The sequence below is a fragment of the Pantherophis guttatus genome, chromosome 1 (assembly GCF_059756535.1).
Source record: "Pantherophis guttatus breed Tessera chromosome 1, ASM5975653v1, whole genome shotgun sequence".
Classification (NCBI taxonomy): Eukaryota; Metazoa; Chordata; class Lepidosauria; order Squamata; family Colubridae; genus Pantherophis; species Pantherophis guttatus.
In genome coordinates, this window is record NC_142063.1 from 101,451,965 (window position 1) to 101,479,064 (window position 27,100).

Sequence of the window (27,100 nt, forward strand, 5' to 3'; positions counted from 1 at the left end):
TTAAGAAGCAGTTGCCATTTGGATTAGAGCCAGTAAAGGATTCTGGATGAAACATCTCACTGCAAAAGGTGGAGACAGACCCAGGATTTTACAGGTCTATGTTTATAACATATAGAAGCAAGCAAGATTTATTGTTCGGTACAAGATGTACTGAAGCAATAAAGTTGATTACATGTGTATAACATGGCTTTTCATGTTTCCTGATATTATAAATAAAGAGGAATTATGCACAAAGCCTTACCTTGACCTGGTAAGAATATGCCTAATTTTTTCTGCCTTACGATGTCTTGCTTCCAATTCTTCAGGAGTGAGGGGGTCTTCAGGATCCATCTCAATGTACCGTTCTGGAATTGCAACCTTGTCTGGCTTTGACAACTGGGTAGAGGGTTTTTTTAAAAAAACAAAAATAATTATAAATGTTTACTGTACTATATACTGAACATTAAAACAATTGTATGTTCAAATACACAAAAGGGGGGGGGGGAAGAATATATGGACAGATTTCTCTGATGCCTTCTTTTTAATCACAATTAGGGTAATTTTTTTTAAAGGAATGTACAATACCAGTGAGAAAAATCTCAGGGACATGCTTAGGTATAGTTGCTATATAATGAGACTTTGAGAATTCAACTTAAGAAGGAATTTCTCTCTTGTTATCAAGATACTTTTTCAGGTTACTTTTTAATCTTCAGGAGTTAGACCTCAGATATAGATAACAATTCCAAACCCAAGCTTACATATCTAGAATTAATAAAGTAATTTTATTTGTTAGTTTCTGTTAATCTGACAGTTTAGTCTGCTCTTCAATCTTTCAGTGAAATGAAATATTCTTCTTTTGGGCCACAAGATGGCTCTGTAGGTTTCGAAATACATTGTTAAGGGGGGGGGGACCCCCCAAAACTTATGATATTCTGCCTGTGGTGATTTCTTTCCTTCAATTTCTAAGATTCTCAGCATTATGCAACATGCAGCATTAAAACAAACATGGAACAAAAAATAATAATCAAAATAATCAGGATTCAGTCTTAAATCTGACTGACTCCTAAAAAATTATGTGATGGTATTATCTCAGAGTAACATTTAAAACCTCCAAAAAAAAAAGCTCCATAATAAAGTTGTTTCATAGTGAAGAAACATTCTTAACTCCCATAATTTCAGGGGAGTAGGAAAATTACAAGCAACTTTTCCTGGAATATTCTAATCGGGCAGGCTGATTCTGGTTGGAGGGCAGAATTCTGAATGTACCATGGAATGAAATCATATGCAGCTTTAGAGTATTTTAAATTATACTCAGAAGCCTACTGGCAACCAGTGCAAGGTCTCAAGTACATGTATAATATGCTATTAGCATTTAATGCTAATTAGGTCGGCTCCTGCATTTTGTACCAAGTGCAGTTTCTGAGTAGTATTTACAGTTAGCTTCTAAAGAGTAATTACAGCTCTCCATCTGCGAAACAAAAAGAGCAAAAGTTACCATCAGTAGATCCTCCTCTTCCTCTCCCCCCTCCTCCTTGTAAAGCCATCACACACCAACCAGTTGGGCAAACTTGCTTCTGGCAACAGCCTCCACCTACACAGGTTGCATTAGCCATGAATCTAAAAAGGATCTCTCAGGAGCGATGCTAATCTTTTGATGGACAACACTATAAAGAACCTTGATGAATTATTTTGATTGGGATCTACTTTCTTCCCACTACTGGAGAAAACAATGCAATCTTTTCTAATACCATTCTGTAAAAGTATTACATTTGTTTGTGTGTGTGTGGTTTTTTTTTAATTTATCCGCTCTATTTTATCAGTCCTTTAATACTGTGGTAAGCATTGGTGTTCACAGCAGAGGAAGGGAGGATCAGAGTGATGCAAGCAATATCATAGTGTACAACGTAATTTTTGCCTGTGAGAATGACATGAAAAGGGGTTGAGCTTGTGAGGTGATGCTGCTTATGTCCTTCTGATGAGAGCTGGGATATCCTTGTAACTCTACAGGATGCGTGGGCTAATTCTCTATAGAATTATGCATTTTTCCTTTGCAGATTCAAACATTTTAGTCACTTTTCTAACATGGTTTTCTTGCTACTAGACACATGCCAAAAAGAAAGGGCCCTGACACATGCCTCAGAAAACAATCCTATTTTAAAATTAAAAACTTCCTGAAAACTGTTGATTAACACTAAAGAAAACAAATGGAGAGAAAAATAGTATGTCAAGCTTGGGAAATAGTGAATTTTTTTATTTACAAGTAGAAAAATACAAGGCAATCTCAATAATTAGCCTTACCTCTTTGCTAATATCCAACTTATAGTCTTCAGGCTCTAGATCTGTCTCTGTTACTGCCACGGGGTCGATTTTTAACCAATTATCTCCCATTTTTTGTTCTGTACACATTGCTCTTTCCAATAACTGCAAGTCAAATTCTTGCTCCCTCTTCCACTAGTAACAGACAGGAAACAATGACATGTTTGACCATTGTGAGTAATAAATTAGCAAATGTTTATCATTACCTTAACCTTTGAATAGCTAACATGGAAACCAATGGCTATCATAGTATTTATTCCTGGATTCTCACTTGATGGCTGCTCTGATGAACTCTGCTACATTTCCAACCAGCAGAGATGAATCTAATGTCAGATCAAAGTTGATAGGAGATTCTAGATTCTGACTTTACATGTTGGGAGTCAGAGGTAACTAGATTTATCAATAATCTATTGGACCAGGAACAAAAATGTATTGTTTCTTCGGGAAAGCTCTTCCAAAATGTGATATATAAGGGAAATGCGGTAGGCCTTTGCCTATGAGAAACACACAACCTACATTTGGATCAGATGTTGCCCCAGGGTCTCCAAAAGTTATTGTCATGTAATTCTTTAAGTGAATGAAACAGAAAGTAACCATATTAATTACACTGAACTATAGTTAAGGAAACAAATGAATTTTTGAAATTTCCAAGTGGAGAAAACAGCAAGAGCAAGAGTACTGAGACTTATATACCGCTCCATAGTGCTTTACAGCCCACTCTGAGCAGTTACAAAGTCAGCATATTTCAGTCAGTCACCCCAACAATCCAGGTCCTCAGCCCAACAATCCAGGTCCTCAGCCTCAGAAGGATGGAAGGCTGAGTCAATCTCAAGCCCATCAGGATCAAACTCCAGGCTGTGGGCAGAGTTAGCCTGCAATACTGCATTCTAACCACTGTGCCACCTGGGCTCTTCAGCTGGCAAATTAACATATGTCTGAATAGCACAGACACAGCTAATGCAGACATTGGCAGCCAGATGGTCTGCCTGGGCCAGTAGAGCTTCTTTGGACAAATAAAAGCCTTGAGGAGCACTCATTTGTGCTTCCAAAAGTATCTCCATGCAAGGAAACCTGCAAGAACTGTTAAGAGCCTTGGTAGTACAGTGGTCTAAGGCACCCTGTTATTAAGCTGGTTATTAAGACCAGCTGCTTGCAATTACTGCAGGTTCGAATCTCGCCAAGGCTCAAGGTTGACTCAGCCTTCCATCCTTTCTAAGGTAGGTAAATTGAGGACCCAGTTGTGGGGGCAATAAATTGACTTTGTATAAATATACAAAAAGGATGACGGCTATTGCTGAGCACATTGTAAGCCGGCCTGAGTCTCCGGAGAAGGGCGGCATATAAATCAAATTAAAAAAAAAAAAAAAAGAACTGGAAGGAACCTCTGGGAAACTCGCAAGTAAAACACCAGGAGCAGAGGAAGACATCAAGCTGACAGTCTCATGCAGAGCCTATTTTAAAGACACTGGGTTTCCTTAAAATTCCACTTACATCTGGATTATATAAAAATTTAAAGCTACAGAGGTCTTCAAACAGCAGAGGAATTTAACTACCTGGTGAGTGTTCCTTTTGCCTGGGGCAAGATTAAAATAAAAAGTAGAGAAACAATTATAAGGATTTAAAAACAATTAAAAGCAAAAAGCTTGCCAAGAGTTTAAACCACAAAAGTTTAAAACAGATTAAGGGGACATCTGAATTTGATAGATTATTTATTTTAAATCACTTTTGAGTTAATTCATTAATACATATTCCGTTCCAACAAGGACTCTTTAAATTTCCTAAGACTGGTTAGTCTTACTAAACAAAGACAATAAGGGAAAGTTGTAAAAAGATCATGCCCATAGAACTAAGATGTGCTGAATGGGGCTAAAGAGTTAAGGACATAAGAAAAGAAGAAAAAAAATAAAGCCTTTTTTTTACTTTTTAGGTTTTTTCTGGAACATATATAGCAGGGTGGGGGGAGTTTTGTCTTGACCTGTTCATAATTTTTTTGGAGGGAACTTAAGGAAATTGAGAGAGGAAAATTGAAGGTAAGTACAAAATACCCTACCTAAATTACTGAAAATTGTGGAACAAGCCAAAAAATGATAAAAAAATGCTGTGGAATCCCTTTTAAGAATTTGTTTTAAGTTGGCATAAATGTGTATCATACCAAATACAAGTACACAGAAAGCACTGAAATGCTACACCTGCTTCTAAAGGTGGATTGGTTTGTTCACATAATGACGTCTTACCAATCACAATAAAAGCAATCTTACCTTTGTGTCAGTCATGGCTAGATATTATTTTTACATGCCTGCAGTAAAAGATGATAGCAGACAAGCAAAATCACATCATTAAAAAAGAGATCTTTGAAATAAACAGGGGACTTAAAACACTAAATACATAAAATAATAAAAAGAGATAACTCATCGTGAGAATTAATAAATCGATCTGGTTTCCTATTGATCTGGTTTCCTATGATAGAAAGGGATGAATCAAGAGTCTCCAAATAACAAAATTAGATTCAACTTCCTCTGGGCAACAAAACAAAATTAGCTGAAACTAAGTTCTAATGAAATTTGAATTGGAAAGTTTCCAGTTAAAATTAGGAAGAGCTTTCTTGCAAAGACTCATTTAAAAAGGACTAATTAAATAACTGCTGGTTGTAGAAAGCCTGTAACACATGCAAGCTAACCATCCTAGAACTGTTGCTATTCTATTAAACGACTTGCAAAAATTATGAAGCCCATCAACTTTTCAAACCAGTATTTTAGATTGTATTTTTACTTCAGATATGATGCGATTTAGAAAACTATCGACTAAAATCAAATAATATAGATCACTGCCTTTTATGTTTCTTACTATTTACAAGCACTCCATGCTAATCTAGGAATATTTTCTTAGCTTTTTCAAGAGAGGTGGAACTTTAGCACAATGTAAACTTGCTTTCATAGTCACTGAATACTTTCAAAATATGATAGAAATAACGTTAAGAATTACCATAAATAATATACATTAAATTTATTAATTACTTCCACATTTTTATCAGAATAGCCTAACGAAGCCGCCCTGGGTCTTTGGAGAGGGGCGGCATATAAATTGAATAAATAAATAAATAAATAAACTTTCAGGTGTCCTATAAAACCATCCTCCAACTAAGATATACTAACTGTATAACACTCATACAGTAATAAAGTATTTCATTTATTTACAAGTATTTCAGGGGTATCTTTGACTATAACATAAACGAAATCCTGAATGAAATATGAGGGATTTGTGACATATAAATGTGCATGTGTGATAAATATATTTTCCCATTCAGCTGTGGGTTTCAAATTTTTTTACTACCGAGAGATGTATTTTAAGTGTTATATTGGAAAAAATAAAAAATATTTTTGGGGAAAAAAAAATTACTACCGGTTCTGTGGGCATGGCTTGGTGGGCATGGCAAGGGAAGGATATTGTAAAATCTCCATTCCCACCCCATCCCAGTGGGAGAACCCACCTCTGCATAGGCCACAGAAAATATGCCCTATGAGGCTGGATGTCTGGGCACTGTATTGTTCAAACAAGGTTTTTATCATGAGAACTTCTGAAAGAAGTGTGTTTCAGAATTCTTATAAAACAACAAATAGGCCCCTTTTGTTCCAAAGAAAAAGAAAATATAATCTTGTAAAGGTCTGCCTGCACTAGAAAGTGCATAGTAGCTCTTGGGATGGCAGCCTGTTATAATTGGATCATTTATCTTCTCATTCAGTAGCATATTATTTATATGTACAGATATGTGTGTGTGTGTGTGTGTGTATGTGTGTTATATAAGGGCATGGGTAAATATAGACTTTCTTTTGAGAGCAGGCAACAGAATTTCATTTTTAATGTGGGCAGTGTGCTCACAGTAAAAAAAATGACAATATAAAGGTTATCTTATCTTACTTGGATGTTCTGTCCCACTTGTCATAAAGGGTGTAGCACTCAATTGCATGAATATTCCTATTTCAGTAATCACATTAAAATGTGTTACTGTATGAAGTATTCATTTGCACAATAGAAGACCAGGTCCCAGACCTCTGCTCTCAACCTTTGGGTTCAACACTGTTTGCATCTTGAATACCCAAGGACAGAATTTCACTCAGGATTTCTCCACTGGATGAAAAAAAAAAAGGGGGGGGTATTTTGACTGTTTCCTCCTTTCTTCTGTAGCTCACATAAATCTGATAGGACAGTGAGATTTTATTCTGGAATAGTGCAGAAAACACAGGAGACCCAGTGGTAGTTACCTTCTTCTATTTATTCCGGGCAACAACTTTGCAGAGCCAGTCTAAGGTATTTTGGGAAAAAAATGTATTATTCATGCACAAGCTCTTGATTTTTCACTCAAAACATACCTACATTTATATTTGTTAGGAATAGGAACATCTAGTTAATTTGAAGGCAACTGCACAAATAAAAATGCAGACTTTAAAAATGGAGGGATTTCTCCGAGAAAAGTTCTATCGTTTTCACAATTAAAGCACACACTGTAACCAAATGCCTACTCAATATTCAAGCCAGGCCTGATTGCATCCATAAATGTAATATAAGGCAATATTAATCTACATGTTATACTAGAAGAAATACATGAATTCAGTATTAGGAAGCATTTTTATTGTTGTTGATACGGAGTCCTTTACATCAAAATCAAATGACAATCCAAGTATTCTGCTCAATATTTTAATGTCATACTACATTTAAAAATTGATCTTTTAAAAAAATATCAGTGCATTGTATTAAAAGTAGATTTACACATACAATTTATGTAACATTACAAACTGTGCAATCTAATTACATATTTCATTTTTACCATTTTGGTTGCTAAAATTATTGTAGTGCTGTAAATTGTGCTTTCAAACATTATGTTTTGTGCACTGGAGCCCTTTGGGTAAATAATTCGTTTCTTCCTGGGCTGTGCTATTTTTTATTTTTACAGCAAAAATGAAGACCAACATGGTATGAAAATATGCTACATTGTTTCAATTCTTAAAATATTATGAAATGTTTGCATTAGAAATCATTATAAATTTGAGAGCCATGTTTTTTTTTTTTAAAAAAAAAATCAGGTTCAAATTCTGCTACTTAAATATGTGATATGGCAGGGCTTTATTTTTTCCTTATGTTTTAACGCTATTTTTTAAAAAAATATAACTGCAAAGGTAAATATCTGAATGCACCAGTTTCCTTTAAGTGTTTTACATAATTACTTATTACATTAATGGCTCATGAATGCCTTATAAATTAATGCAACCAAACAGCTATTTAAAATGGAAACACAAAGGTGAAAAGTCAACAAAATTAGAAATTTAACAAAAAGAATACCAAAATGCAATTAAGCCTGGCAGAAATTGAGTTTAGTTAGAAATAGTTTTAAATAATTAGAAACTAAAAAAAAAACATTATGTAGGATGAGTGACTTTAAAAGCAAGAGATCTTGTGCAATGAATTAGGCAGGTGATGAGCATAAATAATTCTAGTGTGCCAAAAGGAAAAGACAAAACAGTGATTACATAAACCCTCAGTTTTGAAAACCCTAAATAAGAAAAAGTCCTGCGGCATTTTGAAGATTAACTTTCACAGATCATGATGTATCCTACAAACAGTGAGGGAAAAGAATAACATTATTTTCTTACTTTTAAAAAAGGATGAGACCAGTAAGTTTCTCCCCTGTTCAAAGTGTCGGACTTTTAAACAGGCTATGTATGAATGGGAGCCAGTATTGGGGTTAAGGGGCTAGACTAGAATTGAGCAGACTCAGATTCTAGCCCTCCCTTATCGGCGTTTTATTTATTTATTTATTATTACATTTTTATATTGCCTCTCCCCCCTATAAGGGGGGAAGGTTTGGAAGTTGTCAAAATGAATATTTGACATTTTCTCTTGGGAAATGGACATCTCTCTACTGTACGTTCCCTATTGGACCAGCAGGGTAGACTAGGTCTACAACAGGGGTCCAACCTTGGCAACTATAAGACTTGTGGACGTCAACTCTCAGAAATCTCCCAGCCAATTCCGGGAGTTGAAGTCCACAAGTCTTAAAGTTGCAAGAGGTTTACAACATTCAATGAAAAGGTTTTCATATGCAGTGGTTTGATTTAGGCTGATTACGTATTAATAAAAAGTGGGAGACATTGAAACTCTGTTGTTCGTGGTATAACATTCAGAGTTTGTTCTTACTTAAAACAGGGAATGGAAATATTACAAGCAAGAACCAAGGATATAAAATGACTTTCCTACTACCAAAAGGAAAGGTTTTCTTTGAAGATGGGGCACAATAGAGATTCTGAGATTATCATGGATAATATTCCTAATAGCATGGAAACATACAATGTGAAACATTATTTATCAAAAGGGCAGAAGACAGACCATCTGCAATCCCACCACTCATCCAATTTCTTAAAAAAATATGTTCAGAAGAGTTGTTTATTAGTGCCAAACTAACCTCAATTATGTAAGTGTGTGTATGCATGCATGTGTGCCCATACACAGAATTAGATGTGTTATGACAGGGCACTATTGGAATGATCAGATCCTGATTTCTTTCTGTCATGCATCTCTTATGTAAATAATCAAAATCTGATATACTGGATACATTCTTATACTTAAATCATTGAATACATTCTCATTATTTAGCTTGATTCTTAGATGATTATGTATTTAATGGACCCTCCTTTAACCCCCCACAGCTTATCATAATAAATCTGCAAGTTTTTGTTGCTTTTGCAGTAACAGTCTAACATAAGCTATCTCCAATTGTTTTCATAATCCTAAAAAAACATGATCTATTATATTTTAAACTCCTAGGGCTATCTTAAAAAGTAAAACTTACATTTTTGCAGTAATTTTTCATTCATGGTTATAACTGGATTGCTTTATTTCAATTTTAAATTGACTTTATTTTCTGTGGTTCCAAATTGTAAAAAATGGAGATGTGCTGTGATTTGAGGACAGTACAGGAAACCAATCCCACTGAATTTATCTGAGATCATTCCTTTATTTAGGAAAACATCTTGGTAACCTAATCCTAAATTTTGCTATCTATCCAAAGTTTGATAACTGAGTGAAACTGGCACCTTTGTTCACTGTGTCTGTCAGCTGACAGTGGCCATTTCTAAGACCAACAACACACCCTTTATTTGGCAATTAAAAAAAGCAGCCCCAGTAATTTTAAATTGAATGGTCTCTTCTGAATAAATAGATCATGTTTATGGATTACAGCTATTATTTGTAAATGAATTATGTTAGTATTGATGGAATATTCTTTTTTATAAATATATTTATTGGGTAGGTAAAATATTAATGATTGCAGTGGGAATGATTATTTGCATAATTGACAACGATGAAATCAAGTTTATATTTAACTTGGAATTATTTTTCCTAATTCAATGGAGAGCCTTTCTAGAATATTGTTCACACCTTAGACATATATGATCATTAGCAACTATATGAAATCATTAAATGATTTGTTCCTATGTTTAATATTAATATATAAAATTTCTCAAAACCTAAAATGATAACCTATGAATTCCTTATTTAACATAATCATAGATACTATATTTTTTAATTGTGCTAATATTGTATATTGGGCTCATTCATTTATGGTGCAATCAGAACAGAAGTATTCTACTTTCATAACCTTGTAAGAAAAAAAATGATTAAATCAACTTATTATCTACATTGAAATATATATATTTTCTTTCTCACTGTACTTTTCTTATGCCAATTTATTTCCTACTTCCTAGGTTAAATTGTCAATATTTATAGCCAGAAGCCATTTCCTGTTATGCGCGCCCTACCTACTGAAATACCACCATTATATAATTAAATAATACAAGGTGACATGCACTCTCAAATAAAAGTGCTTACTAGAGAAGCTACAGATCGTTTTGTTTTATCTAGTCCTGTTAAGGCATGTCTAACATACTGAGCCTATGTCTGCAGAACCAGGCTGGATGAATGGTCGTGATGAAACCGAATGTCTTTCTCCTTGACCAAGAGTTCTTTTGCGTTCACGAACTATTGCCTTTTGATGTCGCTTCATTCTTTCTAATTGTTCTTCAGCACTCATTTTTCCTCTTTGGGGATCTCCAGAGTATAAACGTTCCAAGGCACTCTTTGGTCTCTCCTTGAAAATGACACAGAACATGTTTTTAATAACAATTTTTTAAAAAAAGTTTTAGTGTAACTCCAAACTACTTACTTTTTAATTAACTTACTATGGACAATATTGACATACAACTATGTTAGTTTAAGAGGCTGAAGATGACAGAACTATCCTTTCACTGTTTTCTTTCAAACTTTCAAACTTTGCAAACTGTCCAAAAAACCAGTATGTAAACTTTACAAACTTTTGTTTGCAAAGTGTATAGTTTGGAAAAATATCTGATTAAATTTCTAGGAGGAAGAAAATAACATAGAAAAATTGACTATAATTTTCTTCAAGACAATGGACATACTTTGGATGATGTGCAAGTATCTAATTTTTCAGAAGGAGAACACACAATTAAGAATTATGTTACAGAAACTGTAACAACTAACCTAATCTAAAGTGAGATCTATATCCACAAACTTATCTTGAGCTGTAAATAAACCCAGATTTAAGGTGCTTCCAGACAGATGGTTACTACTACGTAGAACAATTCCAAATGATAATAGATAGAAATTCTGTCTTTCCCTCCTTAATTTTTCTAATAAAAAAAGGAAGAAGCAATGGGAAAATATGGGGAAATTTCAAATGGGAAGCAACAGTGTCTAGATTCCCAGCCCTATAAAAATCTATAAATGTTAAAATCTTAAAGCACTCATCATCTGAATGATCCTTGTAGGTAAATAATTTTAAACTACAAACGATTATCAAATGCTAAAGTAAAATGACACCACTAAAGTGTTGTTCAAAGCAAATGGCATCCTAATTAAACATATTTTACCTTGGAAGCATCCCTTCGAAGCGTTGAATATGATGAAACTGTTGATGATTGATGGAGTCTAGAAGTTGAACCAGATAATCCTTTAAAAAAGGCGAAAAATCTCTACTTAGAAAAAAAAGTCCAGTTGGTATTTGTTAAATCTACGTTTTGTGATAACTTTTTAAAAATGAGTTCAAATGTGGAGTCTTTAAAGCCAAAAGTTGGAGTAGGGATGTGGACATTTCTATTGCTGCATTTCTTTCCTTCCTTTCATAATACACTATGTCCTATAATTGAGACATCTAAATGTCTTACTCAATTCTTCATTGAACTATATTTATTAAGGATTTAATAGGAATCACTATTCTTATGATAGTTCTTTATTTCCTAGATGCTGTAATCTGAATTTCATAGTTTAGTGTTTCAGGAGCAGGATTTATGCATATATTTATTTATATACATATAATTGATTCTTAAAACCTTGCCCTTTTAAAGTTGTATCTGGAGTTTCAACCCAGCCATGTGTCAAATGGTATTATCATTTGGAAATGCAAAACCATAATAAACATGACTTTCTAAAATACAGAAATTTCAGTCTCTTCACTCACCTCTGGTAGGTAATGTTTGGTATCTGTTGTCAGTACCACAAAACCCAATGGAAGGTTGGCTCAGATCACCGCCTATTGTTACCAATTCAGGTTCGCTCACATATGAGCGGAGTTCTACCTACATGGATAAATATACAATTAAACTAGATTGCAGCATTTTTCATATACTGCCTCCCTTCAATTACAGCATATTGGAAGACGGTACTACAACTACAGTAAGGTTTGAACTGCAGTATTCAACCTGGGATGGAATGTTTACCCTGTAATCTCCATTTATGTACTGTCCAAGTTCACGGTCTCGTTTTCTTTCATCAGACTGACGTTTGAGACCACGCACTGATGTGTGCCTTATTACTGTAGCTTCTTTAGGAAGAGGTGGAACAGCTGGTGGGTTATCATCAGTGCTATACAGCTGTGGGAGAGGAGGTCTTGGTGGTGCTTCATCTTCCTAATATTGCATTAAAAAAAAAGAAACGTGCATTATTTTTTTGCATTATTTTTATTGCATTAAAAAAAAAGAAACATGTGGAGAATAAACCAATTCTCCTGCTCAAATCACAGCAAATAATATATATATGAATTTAATACCACATTCTTTCAAGTTTTTTTTCCTGGAAATTCTTCAGTCACAAGCCATTTATAAGCAGATTAACTCAAAGCATTAATTGCAATCAAGAACATTATAAAAAACCTACATCTGATTATCAGCGTTCATTATCCCATGTACTACACACAAGGAAATCCAATACCATTCTCTGTGCATTTTATCCCATTAACTACAAGAAGGAGGAATAATGACACTTACAACCTTTGGTTTTAATTTCACTGGTGACTGGACTGGAGGTTCAACTTTTTTCACTTGTAGGGAGGGAGAAAACATTCTGGGCTGTGTATAAGGCTGAGGAAAAAGTCTGACTTCCAACGAGGGCTTGATAGGACTAGTTGGTGGACTTTGCTGAGTAGAAAGTTTGCTGTCTGATGACATGAGAGTAGATGATGATGAAGGCACTAGAGGTTTTGAAAATGAAGGCACTGTTTTTCTTTCTGGAAAAATACACATTACATTAAGGTGTAGCTCAGAAAAATGAATAACCCTTATCTCCATAATAAACAGTATGAAAGTAAAACTAGTGTTTGGGAAACCATCTTAAGATTTATTAAACTGTGTTTTTAGAAATACCCAAGTACATACATTTTAGGATACCATTTCTGAAAACAAAGGTAAAGGTAAAGGCTCCCCTCGCACATATGTGCTAATTGTTCCCGACTCTAGGGGGCGGTGCTCATCTCCATTTCAAAGTTGAAGAGTCAGCGCTGTTCGAAGACATCTCCGTGGTCATGTGGCTGGCATGACTAAATTCCAAAGGCACACGGAATGCTGTTACCTTCCCACCAAAGGTGGTCCCTATTTTTCTACTTGCATTTTTTACGTGCTTTAGAACTGCTAGGTTGGCGGAAGCTGAGACAAGTAACAGGAGCTCACCCCGTTACACGGCACTAGGGATTCGAACAGCTGAACTACCAACCTTTTGATCAACAAGCTCAGCATCTTAGCCACTGAGCCACCGCATCCCTCTGAAAACAAAAGGCATCAGTAAATCAATATATGTGTGCTTCCATATTATATGTTAGGCTAATGATACCTGAATCACAGAAGGAACAACTTAGCATACTTTTTGCAATTCATAATGTTTCCAACATAAAAGCTAAGCTACCTTTCCCTGATGAAGTTTCTAGTACAGTGATGGCTAACCTTTTTGCCATCGCGTGCTAAAAGCGGGGGGAGCGCAGTGGGGTCACATGCACGCGTGCCCACATCCATAATTCTATGTGCCCCGCTCCCCTGTGCTCCCCTCGCTTTTGGCACGCGATGGCATGGTGGGCCCAGGAGGCCTGTTTTTCGCTCTCCCCAGGCTCCAGAGCCTTTCTAGGAGCCTGGGGAGGATGAAAATGGCCTTCCCCACCCCCCAAGAAGCCCTCCGGAGGCCACAAACAGTGTGTTTCCTGACTTCTGGTGGGCCCAGAAGGCCCGAAAATCAGCTGGCCAGCGCATGCATGCGTGCCAGAGCTGAGCTCGCATGCCCACCGATATGGCTTCACGTGCCACCTGTGGCACCCGTGCCATAGGTTCGCCATCATGGTTCTAGTATATTAACACTCTCACATAATAATTTACTGATGCCTGAAAACAAAAACTGTGATTCAGGTATCATTAGCCTAAGATGGAAGCACACAATGTCGGCTGACGGCCCCTAGATAGCGAGCCTTCTCTGTAGGCGCACCTACCCTCTGGAATCAGCTCCCCTTGGAGCTCCAGGTGGCCCCTGACCTTCGCTCTTTCCGCCGTGACCTTAAAACATGGTTGTTTCACCAGGCTGGCCTGGACTGAAGGGGTTTTAATGGGAATTTTAGATTCTTTTATTGTTTGAATTTTAATTTGGACTTGTTGTTGCTTATTGCTGTGAGCCGCCCTGAGTCCTTGTGGAGAAAGGGCGGCATATAAGTCCAATAAATAAATAAATAAATAAATATATTGATTTGATAATATTCCAGTAGCTAGATATCAGCATTAAGCTTTCTTACCTGGATTCTTGATAGATTCAATGATGACTTTATAGTTGGATTTATTTGTACTTAGGCCAGCTGTAACATCTTCAATTCTCCACAAATCTTTTTGCATTTGAGTTTTCTCCTAATGAAAAAGTGGGGTGAGGAGAACCAAACCAATATTGGTTATACAAATAGAAATCGAGGACATTTTCTTTGCTTTCTTTCATTTTTTTCTTTAAATAACACACAATATAACAATTCTTACATTGTTCAGCATTCTAACAAAAATATATATTTACATATAATTTGTATAATTTGCCTCTGAAAAGGTACAGAGAAGTGAAATGAATGGGAAATCTATCATGCTTGCTGGATTGAGATTCTTTGTTGGTTGCTTAAAGGGAGAGAACAGGATAAAATCCCCAAGAATCTATCACAACGTATTTTAAAATATAAAATAAGCAACCAAATTATAAAATCAAACAGTATTCAACATAAACATCACTAAAAACTCCCCAAATGAGGTGCCACCAGCAGATAACAATTTATTTGATAGCAATAAGTTAATATAATATACATTGAACAAAGGAGAACACTCATATTTCTAAGAAAATTTCCTTGGCAAACTAAAGATGTCTAGTCATCCCAGAAAAAAAGGTCTTATTGGTTATTTTGTCATAGCATTGAGCAACTGGCCAACGAGTGAGACATCAGATGCTTATAAGGATTTGGTATATTTGCATGTACAGAGTTCTGGCATACTATGATATAATATGCACGTGAAGCTTTTTTTCCCCCTCTGGAGGAAAAAAAGGCTCTATTTCCCATCAAAATTAGATCTCCCAGTGAGATGAGATTTGACGAAAGCTTCAAACTATTTAGGGAATTGCAAAGTTCAAAAATTGAAAATAGCCCCACCTGAGAAAAACATGATTTATTCATCTGTTCTTGCAGACTTTGTTTCAGCTGGTTCACATCTTTTTCCAATTTCAGATATTCATTCCAGGCATTTTCCATTTCCTATTGACAAAGACAACAAGCTCACTTTGCCTTTTCATAAGCCATAAAAAGCTATGAAGCTGCTGGTTAATGAACCTATTTAAGCAAGTATTTTATGCAAGTGTAAACACAGTTAAAAGTACTTTAGCTACACGCACACAGCTCTTATATATACGTAAAATTGGACAATATAAAAAAAATGGCATATAACATAAATGCATAGCTTTTCGTTTCCTTTTGTTTCCTTTTGTTTCAACGTCTACATGATAGCACTGGGTGAAATCATCCACTGTTTTGGAGTTCCATTTCATTAGTATGCTGACGATACCTAATCATATCTTTCAAATTCAGGCTGTGAGGCTGTCGAGTTCTGTCCTACTGCCTGGAGGCTGAGTAGGACTGGATGGAGAAGAAACATCTCCAACTCAATGCTAGCAAGACAGAGGGGCTCTGAGTGGGCCCCCCAGAGCTGGGGATAGACTATCTTTGACCTTGGATGGGATAGCACTTACCCCTTCAAGGTTAGTGTGCAATCTAGGAATCTTCCTGGACTCGCAGCTCCACTTGGAGAGGAGCTGTAGCCAGATAGCCTTTGCACAGCTTAATCTGTTGTGCCAGTTTTGTCCTTTCCTAGATCAGGGAGCTCTTCAGACAATCACTCATGCTTAGTCATTTTGGGGCTTGAATACTGCTATACGCTTCTATATGGGGCTGTCCTTGAAGAGCACCCAGAAGCTTCAACTGGTCCAGAATGCAGCAGCATAAGTAGTGATGGGCATTCTCAGTATGTCCATGTAATACCTATTCTTTGTAAGATCCACTGCTGGCCAGTTTGTTTCTGGTTGTAATTTAAGATATTGGTTATTACCTATAAAGCACTACATGGCATAGGGCCTGGTATGGCTATCTCCCACATATCTGTCCAGCCAATTTTGCAGGGTTAGCATCAGGGGTGAAATTCAAAAATTTTCCCTACCGGTTCTTTGGGCGTGGCTTGGTGGGCATGACAGGGGAAGGATACTGCAAAATCTCCATTCCCTCCCCACTCCTGGGGGAAGGATATTGCAAAATCTCCATTCCCACCCCACTCTGGGGCCAGCCAGAGGTGGTATTTGCCGATTCTCTGAACTACTCCAAAATTTCCGCTACTGGTTCTCCAGAACCTGTTAGAACCTGCTGAATTTCACCCAAATTCTTTCAATGAAACAATGTCATCTATTTGTACTCTGAAAGTATATCCTCTCTTTAGAAGTGCCTGCCTCTGAAACGAAGTTCTCCCGAAATCCAGTTGGCCCCCACTCTGCTGTTCTACAGAACAGCAGTAAAGACCTGGCTCTTCACCCGGGTCTTTGGCAAGGGAAGGGTGAGAAAATGGTTTTTCATAGTTCACCAATCCTACTTCATCAACCACCAAACTATGTTGCCATGCAGTTTCAGTAGGCTTGATATGGAAAATAGGTTTATATATTAAATTAATTCTTAAAGCACCTTCTACTTACTGTAGATACTTTGGATATTTCAGCCCGAATACGTATGAGATCTTCTTGCAAAAGTTTCTGCTGATATGTAATTTTTTCTGTGTGCTGTGGTTGGTCTTTATATTGTTCCATCTGTCTATGTAATACTTCCAAGACAGATTCCAGCTGATCCTAAAGAAAATATTTCAAACATTTAAAAAAAAAAATAAACTGTGTACAAGAAAATTTTTAGAAAATTTTAGAAGACCTTCCTTTAATTTAGTGTTTTAAAAATATTAATTTTCTACCCCAAATATAAATGTATCTGTCTGTTTGCCTGCCTACCTGCTTATTTTATTTATTTATTTATTTATTATATTTCTATACCGCCTTTCTCCCGTAGGACTCAAGGCGGTGTACAGTCAAGAAAAATATAGATACATAAACATCATAAAATTGCTAATTAAAATTATTATTATAACATAGTTTGGCCCAATTAAATAGAACCTAAAATTAGATAACATTTTAAAAACATTCACATGTTCATATGTTTAGCCCCGCTTGTTGGAACATCAGGGTTTTGAGGGCACGGCAGAAAGCACGGAGATCAGGGATATTTAAAAAAAAAAAAATCGTATCTCAGGGGGCAGTTCATTCCAAAGGGTTGGAGCCTTTATGTCTCCCTCTTTTCACCCATCCATCTATCTCAAGGTCCAAAGATCTTGTATTCTAACGGGATTTTATTATTTTATCATTGTATGTTTTTAACCTGTGTTCACTGCCCTGAGTCCTTCGGGAGAAGGGTGACATATAAATACTGCCAAATAAATAAATAAATAAATTCTTCAAACCCAGTCTTGGATTTGGATACTGAAGGTGAGGAAAATTTGTTCAACTATTATATCTCTGGGGGAAAAAAGACCTAGTCTGCATAATATACATCACATCTCAATGACTGCAATTAATTTTATTTAGGGAGACTTCCCAAAGAGTATTGGGAATATTAATGAATTTGTTAATTAATGAATTTGTTAATGGTGATGGAGTATACAGTTTGTTTCTGGGTACCATTTAATATATGTGTGAACAATTTAATACAAAAACATCTAGTACAAATCTTTCCTCTTTCTACAGGAGTCTTCTGAGGCTATTTTGTGGACTTTAAGAACCCCAAATATATGTTTAACTGAGACCACGAATAAAGTTTTTCAATGAGTGCACCCAGCTTTGAAAATTCCTTTCAGAGACGATACCCTCAACTTTTCTGAAATTCAGCTCTCTGTAAACTAGGAAGATGAAAATGAGGATAGATATATTGGCATCATTCAGGTATTTTCCTACACTCTTTAAAAATGTGTCCTTCCAGTTGGGAAGTTATTTAAAACAAACAAGAATTGCATATAGACTCTATAAGAATTTAATATAGACTCTATAAGAAATTAATCTTTAAAATGAGAGAAAAGTTATGAAATAAGTAACTTGAATGTAATCATGTTGCTGTCAAGCACCAGGGAAATCAGGAGATTCTGGCAGTTCAAAAGACTATAAAGATTTATTGCAAGATTAAGCTCTCTACAAGAATCTGAACAACTAACGGTCTAGGGAAATTAGCGGGAGTTAAGAATAGAAAGGAATTCAAGGTGGGCTGGATTTAGATGTCTTGTGGGTGCTCAGAGACTAATGACTGATGATGCATTTGACCCTCTCTCGGACTCAGCCTAGTCATCTCCTACAATTACTTACTTTTGGCTTGGAATAAATTGGAATAATTTATTAGAATAAATTATATCATAAACTGTATAGTTACAAAGATCTAATTCTAGTTTTACTTAGTACATACTCAAAAATCAAAATGGGCCTTCAGTTATCAAAACCCCAAAACAGAATATTACAAAAATAAGATGGTGCAATTAATTGCAAATATGATTACTTTATTTTCTTTAAGGGCTCTTATTTTGTCCTCTAGATCCTGCAGAATCCTGTCTTGCTCACAGAAGACACTCAGCTTTACCTAGAAATAAAAATATATATGCACACAAGGTCAAATCAATAAAACAAAATGAGATTTTGCAAGGCTCAGAAAGAAGAAACCTTATACTTACATCAATATCGCTTTCTCCAATTTTGATGGGTTTTGCATGTCGTTCTTTGATTGTATCACGCCCCGTCATCTAAAATATAAAGATTTAAAAGTAAAAATCTGGAAGCCATAAAATGTTAATAGCAAAAAAAAAAAAAAAACCCATCCTTTTCTCTGCAAAAAATGTTTTTCTCCTTCTAGGAATGATTTGGCATGCTTTTCTGGATTAGCTAAAGATTTTTAAAAGGTATATATATATATATATCTTTCTTTATCAGTCCTGATCCAAATGTATGTTATGGGCAAATGCTAGATCTAAGAGGTTCCTTTAAATTTAGTTGCGTTCAATATGGCAAATTTTCATATTGTACAACTTGTATTTACAATATGCATTTGCATGCTCCCAGTTCTGTCTGTTAGGGAATGCCAATGGGTGGGGTTCAGGTAGAGATCCTTTTCTATGGTGATACCCGTCCTTTGAAACATCATCTTCTCAGAGATGAGATTAGACATGATCTTAAAGACATGGTTTTGTCACTAGGCTTTGCTATCTGAATGCGCAATCAAACTTGTACAATGGTTATATTGAGTGTTGTTGAATGGTTTTATACATTAGTTATGAAATGTGTTATATTGTTTTCTTACATAGTTTTAATATTGCTTTTAATAATAATATATTTGAGATGGGAAGTGATATAAGTTGAAATAAGTTCTTATTATCATTACAATTTTCCTGAGAATTTATGTGACTTACAGAAAAATAAAATCATTGGCAAAGGGATAACCATATCATCATGTAATGTTATTTTAACTCAGCTTATAAACCAAGAGGCTTATAATAAAACTGGTGCCTCTGTTGGAAATGCTTCTCAGTTCTTAAACATGGCAGTCAGGCAAAACTTACCTGCATTTTTCTATATAGAATACAGATCTAGATATTACACTACTTTGCAGAGTATTTCATTTTGATAATTTTAATGTTTTTTTATTTTATTCTAAAACTGTAGCTAACATTTTTTCCATAACTCAATTAAGATTATACAGAATCACATAAACTCATTCAAGGAACTAACCATCATGTGGTAAACAAAGGATTTTAAAATTCTATTCGTTCTTCACGAAGCAGAAAAGAAATACATGAGTGGGAAGCTGGGAAATCATCAGTTCAAAATTAATTCCACTCATTAATTTGAGTCTTCAGAAATTACTACCTGTGGATTGCAATGATATAGCTAATGTAATAATGCTAAACTCACCTTAGAAGTCTGTTGAAACTACTGAGATAATGTATGTAAAATGCTTTGGACATTCAGAAATTGTTATTTAAATACTAGTATTAATACTATTATTTCTATTTACCATTCATGACTATCTGTCCCAGCTCCATCTTCAAGTTTCCATCATTGTAAACTGATAAAACGGAAGCCAGATTATCAAATGCAGGAAGGCTTATTGCCTTTTGTAAATAACTAGACCGAATGCTTTTCATTGTGATAAAGTACTGTTTTTAAAACTCTTGCTTAAAATATTTTGTACTTTTAAGACTTTCTAAATTAAGCAAAAAATTGAAACATACATATTGACATAACAGAATATAATTGATACAACCAATACAACAAGTGTGCAGGCAACAAAACCTTTCCCAAACCTAGGGTACACATTAAACTGAAGGGGGAAAATGCAATTATATCCAATACTGAGACATGTAAAATTACATCATTGTGAAGGCAACAAAATTAAAGCACAAGGGCATGCTTTGTATTTCTGTAAAGGTAGAAATGGAATCACCAACATTAGTTCCCAACACATGATAAAATGAAACGAAGCACTATCAGGCCAGCCAATAATATTGCAGAAAGCCTCCCCAAATCACACAACTTGCAAAAAGCTCTGGTGTTATATATATGTCATGAGACACCTGTGAATGCTTAGCTATTTCAACACCGACGGCCACTCGAAAAGCAATGGAATGATTACATTTCTGTTACAAGCACTCTTACATTTATACTGGATAGTAACCCTTGCGCTGAGCTCTTTAGCACTTTGTAAATCATGTTGATCAGAGGTCCATTATTTTTTATCTGTTTCAAACAAAATTTACATATAGATATCTTGTTACAGAGGTAAAGCTGGCATCAGAAGTCTATGAAAACAGAGAAATCAGAATATGGTATGATTTTTTTAGCATCATTTTTTTCCTTGCTGCAGTTTCATGATGCATATCATAAAAAACATCAACCTTGAATGAAAGGATGCAGACACTGTAGCTGAGGACTGAGAACTGTGGAGAATGCGTGTAGCCCAATGTGCTTAGAATAGGACGTGATGATAATAATAATCATCATTATCATAAACTGAGGTGGCAGGAAGAAAGGAGGAGGACAAAGGCTTGTTTTCTTATCCTGTGCTGTTCTCTGAATAAAACAATGTTGAAATCCTAAACTTATGTGGTAAGACCTACATGAAAGATTTATAATAACTACATGAAAATTTTATTCTAAATGCAAGCAGAGTGATCTATTGAATTCTAAAAAGTTTTAAACTTGTTCAACGTTTACAAACTGTACTTGTTTTTTACTTTGAAAATACTAGATGATACAAGTAAACCTATGTAATATAGCTGCAAATGGAACCCCGGATTATTCACCCCAAAATAAATGACATTTGGGCAACCTTACCCAATTTTTCCTATGAATATCCAAGGTAAACTGAAACTATGCAGAATAAGACAGAAATCTAACCTAAAGCATCCAATCCAAGGCATCACAGATCCTAGAAATAAGTATTTGAACTTCCACTCCACTACTTGATGTGGTGTAAGGATACTACAAGATACTTAACATCTAACAGAATCTTTCAGAATATCATAGATAAGACTCTAAAATCTATTTTTCATTTTTATATAACCTCTGAAAAGGATGAGTAGATTCTCTTAGTCATCCAACGTTATTATTCAGATACTCCTCTATCCCCTGGATTCCCAAACTACTACAGCCTTAGAATTTAGAAATGTTCTAAAATCATACAGAAAGCAAAAATGTACACTGTAAAATAGAATACCATTCCTATATAAAAATACATACAAAACATTTTAATAAAATCTGGATTGCCAAGGGAAGGCTTTTTTTTTTTTTTTTTGGTCTTTACTTTAGTTTGCTTTTTCCTGTATGAAAACTAAACAGAGTCATGAGCTTGTATCATTTCAGAAATATTTATCAAGATAATGCTCTCTATATGGGGCTCCCCTTGAGGAGCACCCGGAGGCTCCAACTGGTGCAGAATGCGGCCGCGCGGGGGATTATGGGAGCAAGAAGGCGCTCCCATGTGATGCCTCTCCTGCGCGAGCTGCATTGACTTCCAGTGGTCTTCCGGGTGCGCTTCAAGGTGTTGATCACCACCTTTAAAGCGCTCCATGGCATCGGACCTGGGTATTTGCGAGACTGCCTTCTGCCGCCAATAGCCTCCCACCGACCAGTACGCTCCCATATAGAGGGACTCCTCAGGGTGCCGTCAGCCAGGCAATGTCGGCTAGCGACCCCCAGGGGGAGGGCCTTCTCTGTGGCAGGACCTGCCCTCTGGAACGATTTGCCCCTGGAGATACGAAGGATACCAGATCTCCAGGCCTTTCGCCGTGCCCTAAAAACTTTTCTTTTCCATCAAGCAGGGCTGGCGTGAACCCCACCCCCCCTTTTTAGCTCTTTTTAGCTTTTTAAGTGTAAATTGGATTTTAACTGGATTGCTTTAAATTGTGGGCCAAAGCTGTATAATTCTTTTAATTGATTTTAAATTTTGTATTGGTATGTTTTTTATCCTTGGCTGTGTACTGCCCTGAGTCCAATAGGAGAAGGGCGGTATATAAATTGAATAAATAATAATAAATAATAATGAAGTCTGGTAGCTTTAATGCAGCACCCAGCCAACTCTGGATTCTGTTGAAAAGCTAGAAAAGATCAGATCTGGTTGCCAAGAAAAATACATGGATGCTTCTCTGAAACAACTGAAGTTGAACTTAACTTCTCAGAGACACTTCCTAATTTCATCTTGGTAAAAATCTGGAACAAAAATCTGTACAGACGGATTCCATTTTAAAAATTCACATGATGTAGAGACCTTATTTTATCTAATATGACAGATTTAAGATGGCATTTAGTCTGAATGCTGTGGGACAGAAATTCCTTTAAGATACCAGATTCACAGCCTGAGTGCACAATTAAATTTGACCCTGAAATTGATACCCAAATAGAGTCTCTGGTTAGCTAACACTTTTTATTTAAAAAATGTGCCATATTATTTCCTCTTGGGGAAAGATGATCTTTTAAATGTAACCTATGTCTTGGCAACCTCCAGAATGATTTATTGCAAGTTTTTTATCTGAGACACGTTCAGAAACTTCAAATATGGTAGTAGATTCTTAATGGAATTCTTTTTTTTTTAATTAAATATACCATTCTAAGAGTTTTATTACCTTTCTGAATACTACTGGGCATAATAAAAAACAGAGGTGAAACCCAAAATGTCCTAAAACCAATATAGGCTTTTTTTTTCATATATGAAAGAAAGTCATTATACTGAGATTCTAATAGTAAGTTATTCACTGCTTTACCTATTTTGCATACCTTACTATAGTTAAGATTTGTGTGATGTTTAGTTTATCCCTTATTCCTATGACCCCAGAACCCCATAAATCATACTTTTGAATTTCAGCAGCAAAACATAAAAATGTGGTAGCAATTGACAAAAAAATGCATCAAAGCTCTGCAGATTTTATTTTCCTTTAAATTAATACCAGAATTCCGCAATGGATAAAGAGATCAAGGAACTGACTGCTTTGCTATACTCTCTTCCCCATGGCACTTGGAAAAGGGAGGAAAAAATAGAATTCTTCCCCAAAAAAGAAGTTGTTAATTTTTGAACTAAGTGAAAAACCAACAGGTGTTCTTTTCTACGCTTTATTTAACATTATATATGTCCCAGGATCACTTTATTCTATTCTAATAAACCAAACCCAGAAGTTAGGGCTTTGTTTTTAACTTCCAATTATTGGCTTGCTTGGGAAAAGCAAAGCAAAGGTTCTATTATGCAAGTAACACTGAATAAACCACAGATGACGTTCCCAGTATCTTGTTACATCACCACAAAAATGCTGTGATTGTATACCGGTAATTGCATCCTAATGCCAATATATATCTAAGTTGCAACCACTGTGTGATGTTATCACACTTTTTCTAATTTGTCTTCCTGCCCCTAGAAATACTGACCAGGGGATGGGGGACAGTTCTATTTTGTTTAGACATTCTACTGCTAGAAGGCATCCAGCAATCACTAGCCATCTTTAGACATGACTTTCACATGTCCAATCTAACATAAAGTAGCAGAGAGCAGCTGCTCCTTTTTCCACATGCCTGGTAAGTAAAGAAAGATGCTTTTATATTTAGAGCACATTTGTTTAAGATTGTATGCCAACATTAAACTTTTAATTATAATTTTAATTGAATTGTAATTATTTTGCCCTCTTAGGAAATTACAGATTTAGTTTGTAAAGAAAATTACTGTGGATTGGATTTAGACAACTGGAAGTGGAATGCTTTCTTATTTTCCTTTGTGGCATTTCTATCTAAAAATCTAGTTCAAGGGGACAACTGAAGAGGGAAGTGATCAAAAAAATCCAAAACCCTCCAGAAATCTATCCTCCTGGTAATAAGAGGAAGAGGAACTTCCTGGATCTCACTGAAAGAAACAGATTGAGTTTTGTTTTCATTTTACCATGTATATTTTATTTGTAATTTATTCTAGCTATGCACAAAAGAAATCTAATTAACAAGTGACTTATAAGGCAACCGTATTACATAAACCACTAGGGAAGTATATCTGGAAAAAAATGAAAAAAGTAATATTACTAGAATGACATTTTATGTGGATATGTTTTACCTTCAGATCCAAATATTCAAGGTCTTTCTTCAGCTGGATGTAGGTATCGTCAGCCTGCAAATAAAAAGATACCACAATAGTAAAATATAATTTACTGCATAACAAGACTCTGTTTATCAAATATGTCTAGAAGTTTCTGCAAAAATCTATATATTCAAGTGGTATATCTGGTGTGAAAAAATATTGATGATCACTATAAGGCAGCAAAGAATATTAAGTTTTCTGTTTCTCTTTGCTGCTGTTTATGATCATTTGAAGTTTTGCAGCTCAGATCTGATTGAACATAAATGAAAACTATCCAGCAAGGAAGAATACTTTGTTCTTAGCTTTTCCAAGTGATAGTTATAGTTGAATGAGGTGAACAAGTCAATCAATGGAAGCAAACACTCAAAAATAAAGACTTGTAAGCTAATAAATTGGTTAACATGCAGTATTATATAAATCCACACATCTGAAATTATTTTAAAAACGTTACTTTTAGGAGTTAAGATTTAATGTTAGACTACTTAAATTCATCAAGTGACACCATAGTTACGTTCATTATTTAAAACATATGTTTTCCCTCGGGTTAATTTTATAATATTAAACCAAAAGAACCGAGTTACTGTCTGAGCATATTAAAAATGGACAGTCTAGTGACAACCACTGTTGCTCATTAACATCCTGAAACAGAGCCACCCTGCAAGCCAAATAGACATTTTGTTCTAGTTAGCTGGTAAGTAGAAACTGAGACTAGGAGTTAGCTTAGTTTCTGATAGGAAAAAAAAAAATCCATAGAAACGTGGAAAGGCAAAAGGAGGGAAGATGTCTTTCATAATAATGCCAACATAGGACCAAGCCTGCCCCAAGAAAATACCCAAATTATATTCTACATAGAAAGAAGAATGGTAACCATATAAATAATAAGATAAGAAGCAGAATCTTCTTGGGCATTTTCAGTGGGAAATATTTAGGGAGGCCATATCTAAAATGAATCCGAAGCATTGTACAGCTCTAAAAGTAATTATGAAAGATGACTGACATTTTCTGTATAATTTATTTAGGTCAAACTTCAAACTGACATTCCTTGCTTTACATAAATAGCAACTATGTGAAACTCTTATGAAAACTTCTCTGTGTTAAATTGCAGTTGGTTTCTGATGCAAAAGAACCACCAATATATACATGAAGAAACGACATAATTCTGAAATATACCATATGTATCCAAGAGGCAAAGGAAAGTTTTTTTCTCCAAATAAATATTATAAATCGGTCATTTTATATTTGCTGATTTAGTTTCAACAATTTTAAATTATTAAATTGTTGAAATCAAAGAAATGAAAAAGATGCAAATATCAGTAACCACCAGGTATCTTTAATGATTGGTTTGAACACTTCTCTACTGAATTCAAATTCTTTGTGAAACATAAATAATGGGCTTCTCTTTTTTCCCTTCACTATCCAGTTATCTCTTTACTTGCCTTATCTCTGCTTAGTTTTGGTCCACCATTTTCGCTTCCCTTCCCTTCCCTTTCCCTTTCCTGAACAGTTAATTTGCTTCTATTCTATTGCCATCCTAATTTTCTCTATCATCTGCAAGGGAAGAGAAGATTGTATGTGTATTGTGCAAGCAATAATTGTTTTTACTTTTATATGCTGGTGTGGATCATTTAATTTTGCAAATATAATTTTCAAAGGCAAATGTAAACTTTACCATTTGCAAATGCATATTTTATAAATGTAGATGTAATTTTTATTTCAATTAATATACATATATATTAGTTTATAATATTTATGTATTGTAACACTCCTAGGAAAACTGGCCCACAGCAGTTTACAACAATCCGATAAATCATAATATTTTTTTAAAAAAATATGCCTTATTACAAATATTCAAATTCTACTCCCAGAGGTGAGATGAGCCCCCAGTGTTAAGTTCTGATTCTGCCAATAAACATGGGTGTCTAAGCGTGCTATGCAACTCTGGCGATGGCTGGTGGCATGAGGGCACTCTCACTGCCTTATTAACCTTTTAGTTTTGTGAATTTTTTAACTTTGACTCTTATTCTTAACTTGCAAATTTTAACCTTGCTTTTAATTTTGGTTTCACTTGTATTTTTAATTACGTTTTTATATTATTTTATTGTGTTGTTTGTAAACGTCTCAGGCACTAAACAAGATATAGAAACTTGATAAATAAATAAATGTTGTTCCTGCTTTTTGGGGGAATATGGCTTCTGATAGAGTATTTCTGGATAAGATAATATTATGAGGGAGGAAATCTGT

General features: G+C 35.2%; 1 protein-coding gene across 14 annotated transcripts in view; it reads right to left on the bottom strand.

The window, feature by feature from the left end:
• Positions 1–27,100, bottom strand: part of PLEKHA7 (pleckstrin homology domain containing A7) — a 126,177-nt gene that overhangs the window by 3,988 nt on the left and 95,089 nt on the right. For 8 of the 14 annotated variants that reach the window (XM_087879540.1, XM_034416974.3, XM_087879510.1 and 5 more), the window contains 13 exons: positions 24,836–24,889; positions 18,930–18,998; positions 18,758–18,838; positions 16,870–17,019; positions 15,290–15,391; positions 14,405–14,513; positions 12,627–12,865; positions 12,081–12,269; positions 11,822–11,939; positions 11,235–11,314; positions 10,232–10,432; positions 2,278–2,430; positions 242–375 (listed from right to left, as the gene is read on the bottom strand). In XM_087879540.1, the coding sequence (XP_087735666.1) occupies positions 242–375; positions 2,278–2,430; positions 10,232–10,432; positions 11,235–11,314; positions 11,822–11,939; positions 12,081–12,269; positions 12,627–12,865; positions 14,405–14,513; positions 15,290–15,391; positions 16,870–17,019; positions 18,758–18,838; positions 18,930–18,998; positions 24,836–24,889 (1,679 nt within the window). Of the gene's footprint in view, positions 1–241; positions 376–2,277; positions 2,431–10,173; positions 10,433–11,234; positions 11,315–11,821; positions 11,940–12,080; positions 12,270–12,626; positions 12,866–14,404; positions 14,514–15,289; positions 15,392–16,869; positions 17,020–18,757; positions 18,839–18,929; positions 18,999–20,907; positions 20,989–24,835; positions 24,890–27,100 lie in introns of all 14 variants that reach the window. The other 6 variants (XM_087879539.1, XM_087879516.1, XM_087879556.1 and 3 more) reach the window with 3 other exon arrangements.